Genomic DNA, 20,468 nt, shown 5'->3' with positions numbered 1-20,468 from the left:
ATTTTCGTCATCTCCAGCACCACCCCAACATCAACATATGTGAAAATGGCGCATTTCAATGTTTTGTAGTAGAGGAAGATAAGTATTTCCAATGACATAATCAACCAATTAGTAGGCAATTAGTAGGCATACCTTTGCATAATTGGTTAAAATCAAACAATGCACACTGATGCACTTCCTCTATCTTTTTTACTACAAAACATAGAAACGAACAATTTCCACATGTTGATGATGTTGGGGTGGTGCTGCAGATGATGAATATGAAGTAGAATTTATTTATTTATTTCCCTTTAAGGCCCGTGCATCAAACAGAGAAAGAGAGAGAAACAATATTGTCTGACTGGACATTTTGCGCTGCTTTGGTGGAATTCTCCGCTTTGTCTGGCCTACATTTCTGTCTTGCGTTCTGTATATACAATATTTATTGAAATAGGCTATATCAAATAGGAATAGACAAATTACTCAGAATCTCGTGTGCTGCCCTGCTGTGTGCTGCGAAACTCTGTCTGTCACATCATGATGTCGTCACCATCGACGATGGCTGTGAATCATCATCGATAGCATCGTAATATCGCCCAACCCTACAAGGCAGTAAGTTTAGTTTAAAGCTGTCTTTAACCTGTCATAAGCATGCCTCTTAAGTAAGCAGTTATGATGATAACTTAGTCTACCACAACTGCAAGACCAGGGTAGCAAGCTAAGTTTGCTATTTAAAGTTGTGTTTAACCTGTCAAAAGCATGACATAAGAGATAGATGTCTTAAGCAGTAATTATGATAATAGCTTATGCCAACCTAGCGCAACTGATTAAACTAGACCGAGGCTAGTAACTTTTCAGCACATTTTTGCATTCCAGTTCAACATTTACCTGCTCTGTCGCAGTCTACCATTGAAAACCGTTTGAAGAATGCAAGTGGAAAAGTTAAGCTATTTGTATTTGAGCAATATGATTGGCCGTTCATTCAAGCACCACCACCCTACTGCATGTCTCAACTTCTCGAGCAGTACAAGAGTTGCCTTCACACATCACACGCAAGCTGTCCAGAGCAAAAATAATAAGCGCTGAGTGATTTACAAAGATAAACCTTCAATAGTGAACAACATACAGTGCATTCGGAAAGTATTCAGACCCCTTGACTTTTTCCACATTTTGTTACGTTAGAGCCTGTGTGCTAACAGTTTAGTCTGTTAGAAGGTGAACCTTCCCCCCAGTCTGAGGTCCTGAGGTCCTGAGCACTCTGGAGCAGGTTTTCATCAAGGATCTCTCTGTACTTTGCTCCGTTCATCTTTCCCTCGATCCTGACTAGTCCCAGTCCCTACCCCTGAAAAACATCCCCACAGTATGATGCTGCCACCACCATGCTTCACCGTAGGGATGGTTGCAGGTTTCCTCCAGACGTGACGCTTGGCATCCAGGCCACAGAGTTCAATCTTAATTTCATCAGACCAGAGAATCTTGTTTCTTATGGTCTGAGAGTCCTTTAGGTGCCTTTTGGCAAACTCCAAGCGGGCTGTCATGTGCCTTTTACTGGGGAGTGGCTTCCGTCTGGCCACTCTACTGTAAAGGCCTGATTGGTGGAGTGCTGCAGAGATGGTTGTCCTTCTAGAAGGTTCTCCCATCTCCACAGAGGAAATATGGAGCTCTGTCACCATCGGGTTCTTGGTCACCTCCCTGACCAAAGCCGTTCTCCCCTGATTGCTCGGTTTGGTCGGGCGGCCAGCTCTAGGAGGAAGAGTCTTGGTGGTTCCAAACTTCTTCCATTTCAAAATTATGGAGGCCACTGTGTTATTGGGGATCTTCAATGCTGCAGAGAATTTTGGTACCCTTCCCCAGATCTGTGCCTCGACATAATCCTGTCTCTGAGCTCTATGGACAATGCCTTCGACCTCATGGCTTGGTTTTTGCTCTGACATGCACTGTCAACTGTGGGACCTTATCTAGACAGGTGTGTGCCTTTTCAAATCATGTCCAATCAATTGGATTTACCACAGGTGAACTCCAATCAAGTTGTAGAAACTTCTCAAAGATGATCAATTTATTTATTTATTTTATTTATTTATTTCACCATTATTTAACCAGGTAAGCCAGTTGAGAACAAGTTCTCATTTACAACTGCGACCTGGCCAAGATAAAGCAAAGCAGTGCGATAAAAACAACAACACAGAGTTACATATGGGGTAAAACAAAACATAAAGTCAAAAATACAACAGAAAATATATATACAGTGTGTGCAAATGTAGCAAGTTATGGAGGTAAGGCAATAAATAGGCTATAGTGCAAAATAATTACAATTAGTATTAACACTGGAATGATAGATGTGCAAGAGATGATGTGCAAATAGAGATACTGGGGTGCAAATGAGCAAAATAAATAACAATATGGGGATGAGGTAGTTGGGTGGGCTAATTTCAAATGGGCTGTGTACAGGTGCAGTGATCGGTAAGGTGCTCTGACAACTGATGCTTGAAGTTAGTGAGGGAGATAAGTCTCCAGCTTCAGAGATTTTTGCAATTCGTTCCAGTCATTGGCAGCAGAGAACTGGAAGGAATGGCGGCCAAAGGAGGTGTTGGCTTTGGGGATCACCAGTGAGATATACCTGCGCATACTACGGTTGGGTGTTGCTATGGTGACCAATGAGCTAAAATAAGGCGGGGATTTGCCTAGCAGTGATTTATAGATGGCCGGGAGCCAGTGGGTTTGGCGACGAATATGTAGTGAGGACCAGCCAACAAGAGCGTACAGGTCACAGTGGTGGGTAGTATATGGGGCTTTGGTGACAAAACGGATGGCACTGTGATAGACTACATCCAATTTGCTGAGTAGAGTGTTGGAGGCTATTTTGTAAATGACATCGCCGAAGTCAAGGATCGGTAGGATAGTCAGTTTTACGAGGGCATGTTTGGCAGCATGAGTGAAGGAGGCTTTGTTGCGAAATAGGAAGCCGATTCTATATTTAACTTTGGATTGGAGATTCTTAATGTGAGTCTGGAAGGAGAGATTACAGTCTAACCAGACACCTAGGTATTTGTAGTTGTCCACATACTCTATGTCAGACCCGTCGAGAGTAGTGATTCTAGTCGGGTGGGCGGGTGCCAGCAGCGTTCGATTGAAAAGCATGCATTTAGTTTTACCAGTGTTTAAGAGCAGTTGGAGGCTACTGATTGAGTGTTGTATGGCATTGAAGCTCGTTTGGAGGTTTGTTAACACAGTGTCCAATGAAGGGCCAGATGTATACATCTGTATACTGTATCAATGTACAGTTGAAGTCGGAAGTTTACATACACCTTAGCCAAATACATTTAAACTCAGTTTTTCACAAATCCTAGTAAGAATTCTCTGTCTTAGGTCAGTTAGGATCACCACTTTATTTTAAGAATGTGAAATGTCAGAATAATAGTAGAGAGAATGATTTATTTCAGCTTTTATTTCTTTCATCACATTCCCAGTGGGTCAGAAGTTTACATACACTCAATTAGTATTTGGTAGCATTGCCTTTAAATTGTTTAACTTGGGTCAAACGTTTCGGGTAGCCTTCCACAACCTTTCCACAATAAGTTGGGTGAATTCTGGCCCATTCCTCCTGACAGAGCTGGTGTAACTGAGTCAGGTTTGTAGGCCTCCTTACTCGCACATGCTTTTTCAGTTCTGCCCACACATTTTCTATAGGATTGAGGTCAGGGCTTTGTGATGGCCACTCCAATACCTTGACTTTGTTGTCCTTATGCCATTTTGCCACAACTTTGGAAGTATGCTTGGGGTCATTGTCCATTTGGAAGACCCATTTCCGACCAAGCTTTAACTTCCTGACTGATGTCTTGAGATGTTGCTTCAATATATCCACATCAATTTCCTTCCTCATGATACCATCTATTTTGTGAAGTGCACCAGTCCCTCCTTTAGCAAAACACCCCCACAGCATGATGCTGCCACCCCTGTGCTTCACGGTTGGGATGGTGTTCTTTTGCTTGCAAGCATCCCCCTTTTTCCTCCAAACATAACAATGGTCATTATGGCCAAACAGTTCTATTTTTGTTTCATCAGACCAGAGGAGATTTCTCCAAAAAGTATGATCTTTGTCCCCATGTGCAGTTGCAAACCGTAATCTGGCTTTTTTATGGCGGTTTTGGAGCAGTGGCTTCTTCCTTGCTGAGCGGCCTTTCAGGTTATGTCGATATAGTAATTGTTTTACTGTGGATATAGATACTTTTGTACCTGTTTCCTCCAGCATCTTCACAAGGTCCTTTGCTGTTGTTCTGGGATTGATTTGCACTTTTTGCACCAAAGTACGTTCATCTCTAGGAGACATAACGCGTCTCCTTCCTGAGCAGTATGATGGCTGCGTGGTCCCATGGTGTTTATACTATTGTTTGTACAGATGAACGTGGTACCTTCAGGTGTTTGGAAATTGCTCCCAAGGATGAACCAGACTTGTGGAGGTCTACAATTTTATTTCTGAGGTCTTGGCTGATTTCTTTTGATTTTCCCATGATGTCAAGCAAAGAGGCACTGAGTTTGAAGGTAGGCCTTGAAATACATCCACAGGTACACCTCCAATTGACTCAAATTATGTCAATTAGCCTATCAGATGCTTCTAATGCCATGACATCATTTTCTGGAATTTTCCAAGCTCTTTAAAGGCACAGTCAACTTAGGGTATGTAAACTTCTGACCCACTGGAATTGTGATACAGTGAATTATAAGTGAAATAATCTGTCTGTAAACAGTTATTGGAAAAATTACTTGTCATGCACAAAGTAGATGTCCTAACTGACTTGCCAAAACTATAGTTTGTTAACAAGAAATGTGTGGAGTGGTTGAAAAACTAGTTTGAATGACTCCAACCTAAGTGTTTGTAAACTTCCGACTTCAACTGTAAACAGGATGCACCTGAGCTCAATTTCGAGTCTCATAGCAAAGGGTCTGAATTCTTAAATAAATAAGGTATTTCTGTTTTTTATTTTTAATACATTTGCAAACATTTCTAAAAACCTGGTTTCGCTTTATCATTATAGAGTATCGTGTGTAGATTGATGAGGATTTTTTTTATTTTTTTTATTTTATTTTTTTTTCCGTCATTTAGCAGACGCTCTTATCCAGAGCGACTTACAGGAGCAATTAGGGTTAAGTGCCTTGCTCAAGGGCACATCGACAGATTTTTCACCTAGTCGGCTCGGGGATTAGAACCAGCGACCTTTCGGTTACTGGCACAACGCTCTTACCCACTAAGCTACTACAATCCATTGTAGAATAAGGCTGTAACGTAAGAAAATGTGGAAAAAGGGAAGGGGTCTGAATACTTTCCAAATGCACTGTAGTAGCAATATGGTGGCTACTGTTGATAGTCTGCTAAAAAAAGCTACAAAAAGACACCTAGCATTCGTCTTGGTTAGCCTACTGTAGCCAGTCAATATCTCGTTTGAAACGTTTGTCTTAGAGGGGCAGCTTCCTATTTTGAGATGTAAAAATATTCTCAAAATGACACTTCAACAAAAGAGGGCAGTAGGACTTGAAATTACTGAATTACTTTCTAAATATAGTAACAATGAAATTATAAATGACTTACTATGAGATTTCACATTTCTTATAAGTATAAAATAAATATGGTCTTACTTAGTGACAGTACAATATTTGGCACTATTTCATATAACTGCAGACAGAGAATTTTCTCCTAAACGTCCACTGAGCAGCACAGAGACACCATTTAAATGTGTGCAGACTCGTTACAACTTCAGCTTCACCAAGAGAAAGTGGTCTTAGTTCAATTCTATGACATTATTTAGTTGTGTTGGGAGCTCTAAATCCGGCTGAGAATATCACAGCGAGATTAAACTAGTATTGTTGCATCCGCTAGATTCTTCCATTTAATATGCGCTATTGCAAGCGCAGCTGTAAGTTTCACAGACACAGGAAATCGTTCCTTTGTCTGGATAGGCCCGAAAATGTGACACATCACTCCCTATGCAAATGTGGGGTCTGATACCTGACACTTCAAGTCAGCCACGCTGGGAGAGTGGGAGCAGAGAGACGGTGCTTTCTTGCACTATAAGACACAGGACCCTACGATGTTCACAGAGAGCTTTGTACACAAAAATGTCAGTCGGAACTGGTCCAGAACCGCTCAAAGTCCCCCAAATAGGGGACTTAACATCTAAGAGGTATCATAATAACCAAATGTAGCCTATTCATTGCTGAAAATAGAAAGATGCATGCCAAGCTATAGGCCCTGCATGACACCAATGCATTTAAAAACTACACCATGTCCAGGCCAGTAAAAATTATGTTCGGGCCAGTAGCTTTTTGGCCAACCGGGCCAGTAAGAAAAAAAGTTAATGTTGGACCCTGAAGGTAAACAATGTCATGTTTTGGCAGGACATAAAGCTGGTTATTTTTTCTTTGTGTAATGTCTTCCAGTGGCAAATTAAGCTTGTCCAAAACTTGTCCAGAGAGACTTGTGGGTTGTTCATTAACAACCGGGTGAGTTGGATGCAGCCAGACCTACACAGCCCCGCTTTCAGCTTTGCAGTATTCCTCTCTTAGCTCAAGATTTAACTTTAGGTTGAACATTAAGTAACATCCCTTCAAAAGTCTTAGCTTTGACAGCAAGTCTCGAATAGCATGCTTTAAGCTTGGGTACGATTCCTGTGGCACCTTACTCGGCAGGAGTCAATCTTTAGCCATTGCTGGCACGAGAGGAACAAGCCTGTTGCTCACTCAGGTTTTCAATTCAGCATCCTACTGTTCCAGGATTACAGTCGATGAAAGCTTCTTCTCCCAGATCTGTTGAATGTAGCTAGTGTCTGCCTGGCATTTCGCCCACAGTGTGTGAGCGAGGGAGTGAATGCAGCAGTTTGAATTCGTGACAGAGCTTAACCGTTGTGACTTACCGTCACTGGTGGGCTGTAGGTTGGCAGGGCATCATACTCTCTGGTACAGGGATGTTCCATTTCAAAACTTCAAAGGCCCTGGCATCATTATTAAGCATTGGTATCAGTTTTCAGTGTTTTTAAAATGTCAGTTTTTCTCTGTTTCTCTTCGACAGTGGTGAGCAACGCATGGCTGGAAACGTTGCTGTCTGCAATCGATGCTTTACCAAAGGAAACCATCAGACAGGAGGTAACAGCAACCTGAAATGTACACTAGCTAACACCTTAACGTAACACATACTAGCTAATACAGGTAATTATAAAATGAACCAAAGCATATAACAAGCCTTGGCAACCACCTAGGGATGTTAATGGTTAACCATTAATCGGTTCGCATCAAAAAGAAATTTCACTAGTCATGCTTACCGGTCTATAGGTTAATTTTCATAATTTTATGGATTTCAATTGGCACGTGTGTATTTTCGTTAGTTCGTCATGTATCTATTTATCAGACGTGCACAGAGCCTAATTTGAGCGGAATATCACCTGTCGGACAGCGAGAGCTGCATCTCCTCAAACAGCTGGTTGCTACTGGTGTGAAACGTGTTCTTAAAAGCCCAGTCATTGCGCAACAATTCGAAATGCAATTGCGTGTTAAAAACAGAGTTTTGATGGCCACGATTAAAAAGAGATACAGTTTTTATTTCTCAACTCCTAATTTCTCAACTCCTGAACCGTGTCCTCCATTCACCATTTGAGTGCATAGGCAATAGTTTAGGCAGGCTATCAGCACGTCACCTACCACCTTGCAATCTGAGCTGGAGGCAGTATGCATTTTGATAACATATACTTAATTGTGTGAAACCTGGATGTTTTACTTCATATTATGAGGTATGTCTTACCTTGCTTCAAAGTAGCGTAGACAAAATCTGACTATGCGCATTTGTGTAGGATAGATTATGGCGCAACCCCAAACGCTATATTCAGATTAGACTCAGATTTATAATGGGGGTTAATTGTAACATTTGTTACAATAAACCCCTTACCTAAAATTCAATGGTATTTTATATGGTATTTAGGCACATTCACATATTGATATAACATTTCACTTCTTTACATCAAGTTTGCCAGTACAACTAAGATAATACCTTAGAAAAATGAAAAAAATGAAAAAAGTCAAATGCTGAAAGTATCTTACATAAAATATATTAATACCTCCAAGCACACATCAAAATCCACAAAGAAATGGTTAATTGACCACAAAATCACAATTTTGCAATGGCCATCTCAGTCTCTGGATTTGAACCCCATTGAAAACCTGCGCAGACGAAGGATATCAAGGATCTGGAAAGATTCTGTACGTTGGAATGGTGTAATAACACTCCCAATGTGTTCTCCAGTCTCATAAAACATTTTAGAAAAAGTGCCATTATCCTCCCAAATTGAGGTATTGAAAGGTATTGAAAACAGGGATGTTTTTGAGAATAATTTTTGTTAACTTTTTAAACAGTCTCTTTTGCTCATCTTTATCAAGGGTACCAATAATTTTGGACCTGACTGTATAGTCCTAGGCATATGTTGTTGTTAGGAGGTCATATATTTTGCTTTTATTACTGCGCATTTTAATTGTAATTTTACTTTCAAACTATTTTGCCATTTTGATCCCAACGTCACACATTGGACCCTTTATTTATAGAAATACCCATATATGGCACATATAGGGCCGGTTTACCGTTCTACCTCAATTTGTGCCTCAACTCCCTGACATTTAGATTTTTTTGTATTTTGTTGCATCTCATTCATCTTGCTTTTTAGTCCAAGACTAGGCTTAATCTGTGTCCGGGAAACCGTCCCATAGTATTTTACCTGAGAATTATGCCAGGCTTCTAAGGAATTTCTGGGCATATTTCTGGGCTTTAAAACTGTACTTTTTCAAAATGCCTTGCTGCGCCAAGGTCCATTTGTAAATGTGACAAACGCTCTCACAGGGAGATGCCAAGTTCATTAGCAATCATCTAACAATAACCCATGTTATGAAATACATTTCTGAAATAAGCCCCTGATGATGCATATACATCCAGTTTGAGGCAATTGTTTTATACTACCCTGCAGTACAGGTTAACTTTTTAATGCCCATAACTGTATAACCGTTAGTATATCTAATATGGGGAATTAAGATGGTTTCTAATGGAACAGTGCCATTGGAAGAAACTAAGTTGGCTATCATTTCTCAGTATGACAGTACTGTGCCCGACAACCCAAGTCGGCCACAATTACTTGTAAGAAACTGTTGTTAGTTAGGAAACTAAACTTGGCAACATAATTTAGCATGGTTCCGATGGAGCACTATAAATGGAATAGGATGTCATTTGGGATGCAACCCATGGCTTCCTTAAACAGGCTGTTCCTTCCCTAACACCCTAATAGCCTGTATCCATTTGTTAATCATGCAGATCCTCAGCCCGCTTGTGTCCAAAGCTCAGCTGTCGCAGTCCCTGCAGGCCCGTTTAGCCAGCTGTCGTATCCTGGGGAAGGTGGCCTGCAAGTTTGAGTCTCCCATGTGAGTTTGTACCCTGGAGTTTGTATCTTCCTCAATCACCAAACAGAAGGTCTGATGCTTGTTTTTCTACAAGGGAATGTCTTGGTTAAATGCTTATTTTTCTGTAAGGAAATGTCTTGGTTAAATTAGTTATATAGATGTAGGGGCCATAGATGCTACAGTAGGATAAATTAGTTAATGATAGATAGCCTAGACCAGGGGTGGGCAAACTTTTTGTCTCTAGGGCCACATCGGGATTAAAGAATTCAACGAAGGGCCACACATTTTTGTTCGTCAAAATCGATACTTTCTGTCTAGTGTGGCCTGGAGTGTTTTTTCAACCAAAAATAATCATTTCTCCTAACAACAACAAATATATACCCCACAGGCCGCATTTAATTGGCTGGCGAGCCCAGCCTTGGCCTAGACGATAGATGTAGGACCCATAGATTCTAGGCTAAATTAGTTACAATCATTTCACAGCTTATCTGAATTAGTATCTCGTAGAAAAATCTATATTGTGCCCTTTGGGACACCTTTCCAATAATCAATCATAATTTGTCTTGATTTCTCTTGATATGCCCTCAAATTGTGTGAAACCCTCTTGGCAGAGTGAAGAAGGACCTCCTGCCCCTGGTGAGGTCCCTGTGCCAGGACGTGGAGTACGAGGTGCGCTCCTGCATGTGTCGCCAGCTGGAGAACATCGCCAGAGGAATCGGGTAAAAGAAAAGAACAGAGAAAAAAAGAAAGGAGAAAACCTTTCAGATAATCTAGAAAACAGCTGTGTCTGGTGTCGCGTTAAAATCGGAGGAGAGCTCATTGTAATGGCTGGAATGGAATAAATGGAATGGTTTCCATGTGTTTTATGTGTTTGATATATTTTCCATTTATTTATTTCCAGCCAGTACATTGAGCCCCTCTGATTTCTCCGCCCACAAGACTCCACTGGTAGAAACAGTCGCATTGTTCAAACCGAAAGGCATAATGGTTCAATTGAACGGTGTCTTTGAAAAGGCTAAACACACCCTGTTGACCTGAGGAAATAGACCAGTATGCGAGACTAAATACTCCTGAACTTTTGTTTGAATACCCAAAAAATTCTTAGAAGCTTTGCTTTCAGTTGAAGCTTGTGTGTTGGGTGGGGGGGAGTCTTTTTTCCTATCATGAACCTACAACAGATGACTATAAACGCAGGCTTATCGCAGCAGAAACTCTGTGTCCCAAATGGCACCCTATTCCCTATATAGTTCACTACTTTTGAGCAGAGCACTATGGGCCCCTGGTCAATAGTAGTGCACTTTATAGGGAATAGGGTGTCATTTGACAAGCACACACTATCAACCCTGATAGACTGCAGCAGCCCCTTGGGAACAGCCGGTCCAGTCAAGAAGAATGATTTCTAAAATTCTGCCTGGTTACCTGTGTAGCAAATGCTTTATTTTGCAATCAGCAAAGTGGCAGGGGGAAGGTAGTGCTTACTTTGGTATTAATGCTTAGTGACACTACAACTAATGGATACATATTGACCAAATAGAGAAACTCACAGGACGGCACACTACTGGGTATCCTAAGCGTGCAGTATACTCTTTGGGCTGGTTTCTCGGACACAGATTAAGCCTAGTCCTGGACAAAAATCACTTTCAATGGAGAATCCTCATTGAGCATACTTTTAAATCCATGACTATGCTTAATCTGTGTCCGGGAAACCGGCCCCTAGAGTGCATCTCAGTATCATTTGTCTCATCGTCTCTATTTTCCTGTTATTTTATTATCCCCATCCATATAGAGATGTTCCCCTCAATAACATATAGATATTGATCCATTAGTTGAATAGAACATCTTTGAGTTACTGACAGGTGCAATGAATGAAAACACCAACACTAACTGGTGCACAGAAACAAATTACCTGACGCTTTGAATGGATCTTTTAGTGTTTTGTTCATTAGTCCATCAAACTTTAATGTTCACCTGCAAAAATGAACAAAATACTAAAAGTTCGTTTGAGTGAACTATCCCTTTAACAGTGCTACATTAATACAGTATGTGCTAGTGTTAGTTACTGTCAAACCCACTGTTAAATATTGGTATTGGGAGTTTTGCAGGCAACCAATTGTGCAACAGTGAGTTATCAGAATACGTATTTTGTCAGAGGGTGAGTGACTTATTAAGGGGGAGGTGTATTATGTGTCAGTCACAAACACAACCCTGTAACCTTAACATGATACGTTCTCTAACTTCACTCTCTGTCATCCTTCATTGATCTTTTGGATGCAGTTGATGAAATGTGCTGTTTTACATTGCCAATATTGGGGGAGGGAGGTTATATTCTTCTTAGCTCGTACACTTAGGGATAGCCTAGTTCACAATGAAATATTCTCATGTTTCCAAACCTCAGCAGTGGTCTTAAACTAAAGTCAAGTCCATTTTCCTTTTTTTGTGATACGTTTTTTATTGTTGACACTTGTTGGATAACAGGCATATATATACACAGCAAATAGGCTGTGACTCATGTTCATAGCATTCATAATGATAGTATTGTTTTTACAAAAGAGATGCAGCGAAAAATGACATCAGCTTTGCACGCTTAAATCAATGAAATTGGCATACAGAGGCAGATCTGACTCTGTATCTCAATGTGAATGGCATCAGCATGCTTGTATTTGTAGTAGTGTCAACCTTATTTGTTATATACATTTCTTATCCATTGACAATTAAGTATATGAATATGAACAAAAGGGGAGAAAACTAAAGAAATATAAATAATAATGAAAGAATGGGGTTGTGTTAAATTGAGAGCACAGGGAAGATAATCTTCCATAATGATTTTATCCCCGGGCATTCCCACATCATATGGATTAAGGTACCTTGAGTGTCATTAGAGCATAGAGTACAATTGGGTGATGGTTTGGCTTTAATGTGATACAATTTCCGGGGAGTAAAGTACGTTCTGTGAACAACATTTAAGTGAATCATATATTGTGCCATATTGTTTGCCAATTAAGAACATTGTTGGATATTTGTAGATCTTTTTTACACAATTTGTCAATTGAAAGCGGCTTGGATGAGGACTTTACTAGACGGGAATTCATTTCAGAGACGAGACCTCTTTTTCCAAGCAGTACCTTATGAAGGTGAAGCTTTGTTTCCCAAGATACCCCATGAGAGTGCATAGCAAAACGTAATTGTAAGTAGAAAAATAATGAGTTGCCAGGCAGGTTGTACTTTTGTTGAATATCTTGGAATGCGCGGAGACCCTCATCCCCAAAAATTGCTGAAAGTGTGTGCAATCCATTGCCATGCCACAGGGGAAATGAGATGGGGCGCCCTCCCAATTGGAGACCAAAATTATGGAAAATTCATGATTGGAGGTACCAGTTGAGTGTGATTCCACATATTTTTTCAGCCAGATGCCAAACAGAAATGGTGTGAGAAATAATAGAGCCGAATCTTAATTTAGATTGTTTCAGAGCTACATTGGAATAGATTAGGTTTTGTAATCTGTGTTGGTGAACACATTTTTATTCTATTGGACGCCATGCCACGCCCTGTAGCTCAGTTGGTAGAGCATGGCGCTTGCAACACCAGGGTTGTGGGTTCGTTTCCCACGGGGGGGCCAGAATGAAAATGTATGCACTCACTAACTGTAAGTCGCTCTGGATAAGAGCGTCTGCTAAATGACTAAAATGTGAAATGTAAAAGCAAGTTTCTGGATTTAGCCTACAATTGACATTTTAATCATTTAGCAGACGCTCTTATCCAGAGCGACTCCTAGTAGCGAGAGAATACAGAGAAAATGACCATGGGAACCATTGGAATTTTGGGAGGCTTATTCCACCTGAGGTATTTTGTCTCTGTAATATGGAGAGTTTAATTCTTGTTTTTTTTCCCTCCAGATACATTTTGAGATTAGGGTGTGCATTTTCTTCCAGTGGCCATCAAGTGGTGCTACAAGGAGCATTTGACTTTTTTATGACAAACTGGTGGAATCTGCCCCAGGCATGTTGGATTGCTCAGAGGGGTATACTACAAAGCAGGTGTGAGGAGTTGGCGAGGTAACTTTGGTCAACTCTTGAGTTCAACTCGGGATAACCGGTCATACGAAAGTGGCTCACCTTTTAGCCAGGTAATTTCTATGGCAATGAATTCTTATGAACTAACCTGCTCCGGGGCAGGCTAACTCACTGGTAACTCCACTGAAATGACTGAGCCACGAGTTGAGGACCAATCAAATAAGTTTCCCTGTAACAGTAACACTTTTGTATGACTTAATACAATTATTGTATCGATAGGAGTGGGGGAAAAAGGTGCTTGTGGTTGTGCATTGATTAGCACACCAACGACGGCATTAATGATAAGTAATAAAATAAAGTTGGCACTTATAAAAGCCTGTTTCACACCATAGCCCATGGATTGATGTTTCACCATTGTCTCAATGAAGAGTTTGGCGTTCGACTAGCCATTACAAGCGGCAGGCGGTCGAGCAATATCCACCGTCGTAGTATGATTAAGCCTGAGCTGGAATGTGAAGCTGAAGCTGGTTAGCTTTAGAAAACTCTGAGTAGATATAGCTTGCTTCGTAGGATACCCTTCTGTTGGTTGAGAGATCTCATGTGGATCAGCCACGACAGACTCTTCATTGGTGTTGGCTGTGACTTTCTGGTGGTTTCTAAGCAGTCGATTCTCTACTTTTGATAGTGTTATTTTAGAAGCCATGTTCAAGTTTGTAGCTTGTAGAAGCGGAAGTTTGCCTAAAATTTGGTCAAACAAAGGGAGGTTGGAGAACAGAACTCTATGCTGCCATCTTACTCATGCCACAAATGTTGTCTTGCCACACAGGTCCATTTTCCATTAATTTTGAGGCATGAAATTATCTGACAAACTTTGATTTGGGGGAAACTCAAACGATCCCTTTAATGGGAATGTGTGTTTGTTATATAATTGTGTCTCGTCTCTTTCTCCTCTGGTGTCTCAGACTGGACCACACCAAGGCGGCAGTGCTGCCTGAGCTCGTAGAGTTGGCTCGGGACGAGGGGAGCACGGTGCGCCTGGCCGCCTTCGACACCATCATTAACCTGCTGGAGATGTTCGACAGTGGTGAGAAACCTCATTCAATGACACCACCTCACCTATGTCATGCACCCTCAACACCTCATATAAACCTCATATAACCTTATCACCTCAAACAGTCTCACCTCTCACACAAAAAAACTTCTACAATCTCACCACCTCATACAAACATCATACGAACTCTATGTGATTACCCTGCACCCTCACACAGCCGGCCCACATGGCTTTTCCACTGCTGGCACTATAACGTCATTCAGCCCACATACTTCTGTCTGCGTGGCAGGCCGTGCTACACCCTCGTACAGCCTACATAGCCGTCTCTGTGGCCATGTTGCTCTCACATTCAACTTACACTTCTTCTTACTACAGCGTGCCTCGCAAGCAGCCCACACTACTCCCGATCTGGCGGCTCTTGTTCGCTGGCAATTTTCTACTCATTGATGTTCCAAGAGAGGACAGACGCCCACACGTTCACATTGTTCCCGGAAAAGTCTTTAAACCAAAGCAGTATTTTGACAGGAATAGCTTTATAAAGGCACTTACAGAAAATACGGTTATAATGTTCCTATTCAATGGTTGTGATGTTCCTATTGATCTGTTTTTTTACCTAGCATCTATCTTAGGTTTGCATATTTTTTGTTCTAGCTCTGCACAAGCAAAACTGATTTCACTACTCAACTAATACTCACACCCTTGATTACCTGTATAAGGTGTGCTTGTGCTCTGCAAAAAAAATATGCAACCCCTGGGGTTGCCAAGAACCAGAGTCTACTACAGACATAAACCTGGCTCATTAAAACCAATGCACTTCACAACCTTGTCTCTACATTGTCTGTGGGAAACACTTACTTGTCTGGCTTAGCGACACTCTTCCAAGACACCCCTGCACCCGCAAAGTTCCTTTGATATGCAAATACTATACTCGTTACAGTAGTTGGCACACTGGCTCCAACTAAGCTGTCAGCGGTAATGGCCACAGTCTGATATTTCTTCACGAGGCCTTTGCACGTTGCTACGTGGAGTCCCGGCCCTATTGCTTTCATCTTTCAGATGTCCTTTCAGATCTGCCCAGGTAAGTCGTCAGGGCAGAGAAAAGGTAGCAAGTTAGCTCTTATACACTCCATGGCCGCATGATGAGTAACATCATATTGAGTTGATACTGTGTTTTGGAATGGAATGCAGCCACTGTGTGTATGAGGGATGACAATTCCGATTGTCCGCTCTCTGCCAGATGCCCATTTCATTGGGAGGCAGCACCGTCATGTCAAACTGTCTTTCTCTCTTCTCTCCCCCTCACTTTTTAGACGACAGGACGCGTGTTATCTTTCCGCTGGTGAAGACGTTCTGTGAAAAGTGCTTTAAAGCTGACGAGGCGGTGCTGGCTTCGCTGTCGTTTCAGTACGGCAAGCTCTGTCACGGACTCTCAGGTGGGTTTAATACCTCTTACATTGGCTGCTCTGTCACAGACTCTCAGGTGGGTTTAATACCTCTTACATTGGCTGCTCTGTCACAGACTCTCAGGTGGGTTTAATACCTCTTAAATGGGCTGCTCTGTCACGGACTCTCAGGTGGGTTTAATACCTCTTAAATGGGCTGCTCTGTCACAGACTCTCAGGTGGGTTTAATACCTCTTACATTGGCTGCTCTGTCACAGACTCTCAGGTGGGTTTAATACCTCTTAAATGGGCTGCTCTGTCACGGACTCTCAGGTGGGTTTAATACCTCTTAAATGGGCTGCTCTGTCACAGACTCTCAGGTGGGTTTCAGACCTCTTAAGGCCAGACACTACACCCTAATAGGGTCTTTTTTTTCCCTTATTCATATCACAATTAACTTTTACCACTTGAATGTAGACAGAAATACAATATTTTTTTTTATTAAATACAGTACTTTTTGTATTAAAATAGGCAAATGAGGTAATACACTAAAGTATATGGACACCTGTTCAAATTAGTGTATTCGGCTATTTCAGCCACACCCGTTGCTGACAGGTGTATAAAATCGAGCACACAGCCATGCAATCTCCATAGACAAACATTGGCAATAGAATGGCCTTACTTAAGACCTCAGTGACTTTCAACCTGGCACCGTCATAGGATGCCACCTTTCCAACAACTCAGTTCGTCAAAATTCTGCCCTGCTAGAGCTGCCCTGGTCAACTGTAAGTGCTGTTATTGTGAAGTGGAAACGTCTAGGAGCAACAACGGCTCAGCCGCGAAGTTGTAGGCCACACAAGCTCACAGAACGGGACCGTTGAGTGCTGAAGCGCGTAGTGTGCAGTGGGGGAAAAAGTATCCAATTGTCATACTTGAGTAAAAGTAAAGATACCTTAATAGAAAATGACTCCAGTAAAAGTGAAAGTCACCCAGTAAAATACTACTTGAGTAAAAGTATTTGGTTTTAAACATACTTAAGTATCAAAGTAAATGTAATTGCTAAAATGTACTTAAGTATCAAAAGTAAAAGTATAAATTATTTTAAATTCCTTATATTAAGCAAACCAGACAGCACAATTGTCCTGTTTTTTATGTTTACAGATAGCTAGGGGCATTGCGCATGGTGATCTTAGGCTTGTGTGTGGCTGCTCGGCCATGGAAACCCATTTCATGAAACTCCCGACGAACAGTTCTTGTGCTGACGTTGCTTCTAGAGGCAGTTTGGAAATCAGTAGTGAGTGTTGCAACCGAGGACAGACGATTTTCACGCACTACCAGTGGTGTAAAGTACTTAAGTAAAAATAATTGAAAGCACTACTTAAGTAGTTTTTGGGGTATCTGTACTTTACTTTAATATTTATATATATATATATATATATATTTTTTTTTTATAAAAGTTTTTTGTATTTTACCCCCTTTTTCTCCCCAATTTCGTGATATCCCCAACGGGCTCGGGAGAGGCAAAGGTCGAGTCATGCGTCCTCCGAAACATGACCCGCCAAACCGTGCGCCTTAACACCTGCCAGCTTAACCCGGAAGCCAGCCGCACCAATGTGTCGGAGGAAACAACATTAAACTGACGACACGAGTCAGCGTGCATGCGCCCGCCTGCCACAAGGAGTCGCTAGAGCGCGATGGGACCAGGACATCCTGGCCGGCAAAACACTCCGCTAACCCGGACGACGCAGGGCCAATTGGCACAGCGTCGTCCGGGTTTGGCCGGTGTAGGCCGTCATTGTAAATAAGAATTTGATCTTAACTGACTTGCCTAGTTAAATAAAGGGAAAAAATAAAATAAAAATAAAAAACATATCCTTGCCTGTGAAGCCCTGTTTGTGCAAAGCAATGATGACGGCACGTGTTTCCTTGCAGGTAACCATGGTTAACAGAGGAAGAACAATGATTTCAAGCACCCACCCTCCTTTTAAAGCTACCTGTCTGTTATTCTAACTCAATCAGCATGACAGAGTGATCTCCAGCCTTGTCCTCGTCAACACTCTCACCTGTGTTAACGAGGGAATCACTGACATGATGGTAGCTGGTCCTTTTGTGGCAGGGCTGAAATGCAGTGGAAATGTTTTTGGGGGATTAAGTTCATTTTCATGGCAAAGAGGGACTTTGTAATTAATTGCAATTCATCTGATCACTGTTCATGACATTCTGGAGTATATGCCAATTGCAATCATCAAAACTGAGGCAGCAGACTTTATGAAAATTAGTATTTGTGTCATTCTCAAAACTTTTCACCACGACTGTACAGTCTTCCTTCTACTCACTCTGTCAATTAGGTTAGTATTGTGGAGTAACTATAATGTTGTTGATCCATCCTCAGTTTTCTCCTATCACAGCCAATGAACTCTGTAACTGTTTTAAAGTCACCATTGGCCTCATGGTGAAATCCCTGAGCGGTTTCCTTCTTCCGGCAACTGAGTTAGGAAGGACGCCTGTATCTTTGTATTGCCTTGGTGTATTGATCCACCATCCAAAGTATAATTAATAACTTCACCATGCTCAAAAGGATATTCAATGTCTGCTTTTATTTGTATTTTTACCCATCCTTCTTTGCGAGGCATTGGAAAACCTCCCTGGTCTTTGTGGTTGAATCTGTGTTTGAAATTCACTGCTCGACTGAGGGATGTTACAGATAATTCTATGTGTGGGGTACAGAGATTAAGTAGTCATTAAAAAAATCATGTTAAACACTATTATTGCACACATAGTGAGTCCATACAACTTATTATGTGACTTGTTAAGCACATTTTTACTCCTGAACTTATTTAGGTTTGCCATAAAAAAGGGAATGAATACTTATTGTGTCAAGAAATTTCAGCCTTTCGGTTTTTTATTAATTTGTTAACACATAATTCCACTTTGACATTATGGGGTATTGTATGTAGGCCAGTGAATAAAGAAATCTCAATTTAATCAATTTTAAATTCAGGCTGTAACACAACAACATGTGGAAAAAGTCAAAGTGTGTGAATACTTTTGAAGGCACTGTACTTTGAAGAACTACTAAAATAGTGATTTTTGTCAGATAGCATAGGCAGCAGCTCTATAGAGATGAGATGATGACATAGTGTGAAATAATAAAGTCATCAAATAAAACACATGTAATACAGTGCCTTCGGAAAGTATTCAGACCCCTTTACTTTTTCCACATTTTGTTACGTTACAGCCTTATTCTAAAATGGATTAAATAAATACAAATCCTCAGCAAACTACACACAATACCCAATAATGACAAAGCGAAAACAGGTTTTTAGTTTATTTTCTTTTACATAAGTATTCAGACCCTTTGCAATGAGACTCGAAATTGGGATCAGGTGAATCCTGTTTCCATTGATCGTCCTTGAAATGTTTATACAACTTGATTGGAGTCCACCTGTGGTAAATTCAATTGATTGTACATGATTTGGAAAGATTATATAAGGTCCCACAGTTGACAGTGCAGGTCAGAGCAACAACCAAGCCATGAGGTCGAAGGAATTGTCTGTAGAGCTCCGAGACAGAATTGTGTCGAGGCACAGATCTGGGGAAGGGTATAGTGGCCTCCATCATTCTCTAATGGAAGAAGTTTGGAACCACCAAGAGTCTTCCTAGAGCTGGCCGCCCAGCCAAACTGAGCAATCGGTGGAGAAGGGCCTTGGTCAGAGAGGTGACCAAGAACCCGATGGTCACTCTGACAGAGCTCTAGAGTTCCTCTGTGGAGATGGGAGAACCTTCCAGAAGGACAACCATCTCTTTGAGCCAGGCCCATGAGATGAGCCAGGCCCATCTCCCGGCTATCTACCTCTCTGTCAACCGGACGGGACCACCTAGTGTGACACGGAGACCCGCCGATCCAACACGACAGGTCTGCCGACGAAATCGTCTGATGTGGTTACAACAGGCTTCCCGTTACGACGTCGACCACGAAGATTCCATCTGCTAGCCCCGGCCCGCTAGCACACGCTAGCCGTGGCCTCTTGCTCGCTAGTGCTTTAGCAGCCTCCGAACTACCTCCGAACTATCCTATTGCTGTTCACCGGACCTTATGATAACTCAGCTATACAGCTGATGCCTGCTGGACTGTTCCTTTTTACGGTACCGCATCCTGTTTATGTTTAGCCTCAGCCCAAACTGTGTCGCCATTACCAGCTGTTGTCTTAGCTCTCTCATATTACACCTGTGATTGCGTTATGCCTCTCTCCCATGTCAATATGGTTTCCTTATTGCTGTTTCGGTTATTTCTAATTGTACTATTTCACTGTAGATCCCCCAGCCCAGCTAAACCTGCCTTAGATAGCTCCTTTGTCCCACCCCCCATACACGCGGAGACCAACTCAATCGGTGCCTCCAGTTATGCTATCTCTTTCATTGTTACCCAACGCTTAGGTTTACCTCCACTTTACTCATATCCTTCCATATCCTTGTCTGTACATAATGCCCTGAATCTTTTCTACAACGCCCGGAAATCTGCCCCCTTATTCTCTGTACCCAATGCACTAGAAGACCAGTTCTTAAAGCCTTTAGCCGTATCCTTATTCTAGTCCTCCTCTGTTCCTCTGGTGATGTAGAGGC

General features: G+C 41.7%; 1 protein-coding gene across 1 annotated transcript in view; it reads left to right on the top strand.

Moving 5' to 3' along the window:
- ppp4r4 (protein phosphatase 4, regulatory subunit 4) overlaps positions 1-20,468 on the top strand; it is a 139,130-nt gene that overhangs the window by 74,211 nt on the left and 44,451 nt on the right. The window contains exons 5-9 of the mRNA XM_084150816.1: positions 7,040-7,113; positions 9,317-9,423; positions 10,014-10,121; positions 14,375-14,496; positions 15,774-15,896. Of these exons, the coding sequence (XP_084006942.1) occupies positions 7,040-7,113; positions 9,317-9,423; positions 10,014-10,121; positions 14,375-14,496; positions 15,774-15,896 (534 nt within the window). The remainder of the gene's footprint in view (positions 1-7,039; positions 7,114-9,316; positions 9,424-10,013; positions 10,122-14,374; positions 14,497-15,773; positions 15,897-20,468) is intronic.

Source organism: Coregonus lavaretus (genome assembly GCF_964263955.1).
Source record: "Coregonus lavaretus genome assembly, chromosome: 33".
NCBI classification, from domain to species: domain Eukaryota; kingdom Metazoa; phylum Chordata; class Actinopteri; order Salmoniformes; family Salmonidae; genus Coregonus; species Coregonus lavaretus.
This window is presented reverse-complemented; position numbering and strand designations above follow the sequence as displayed.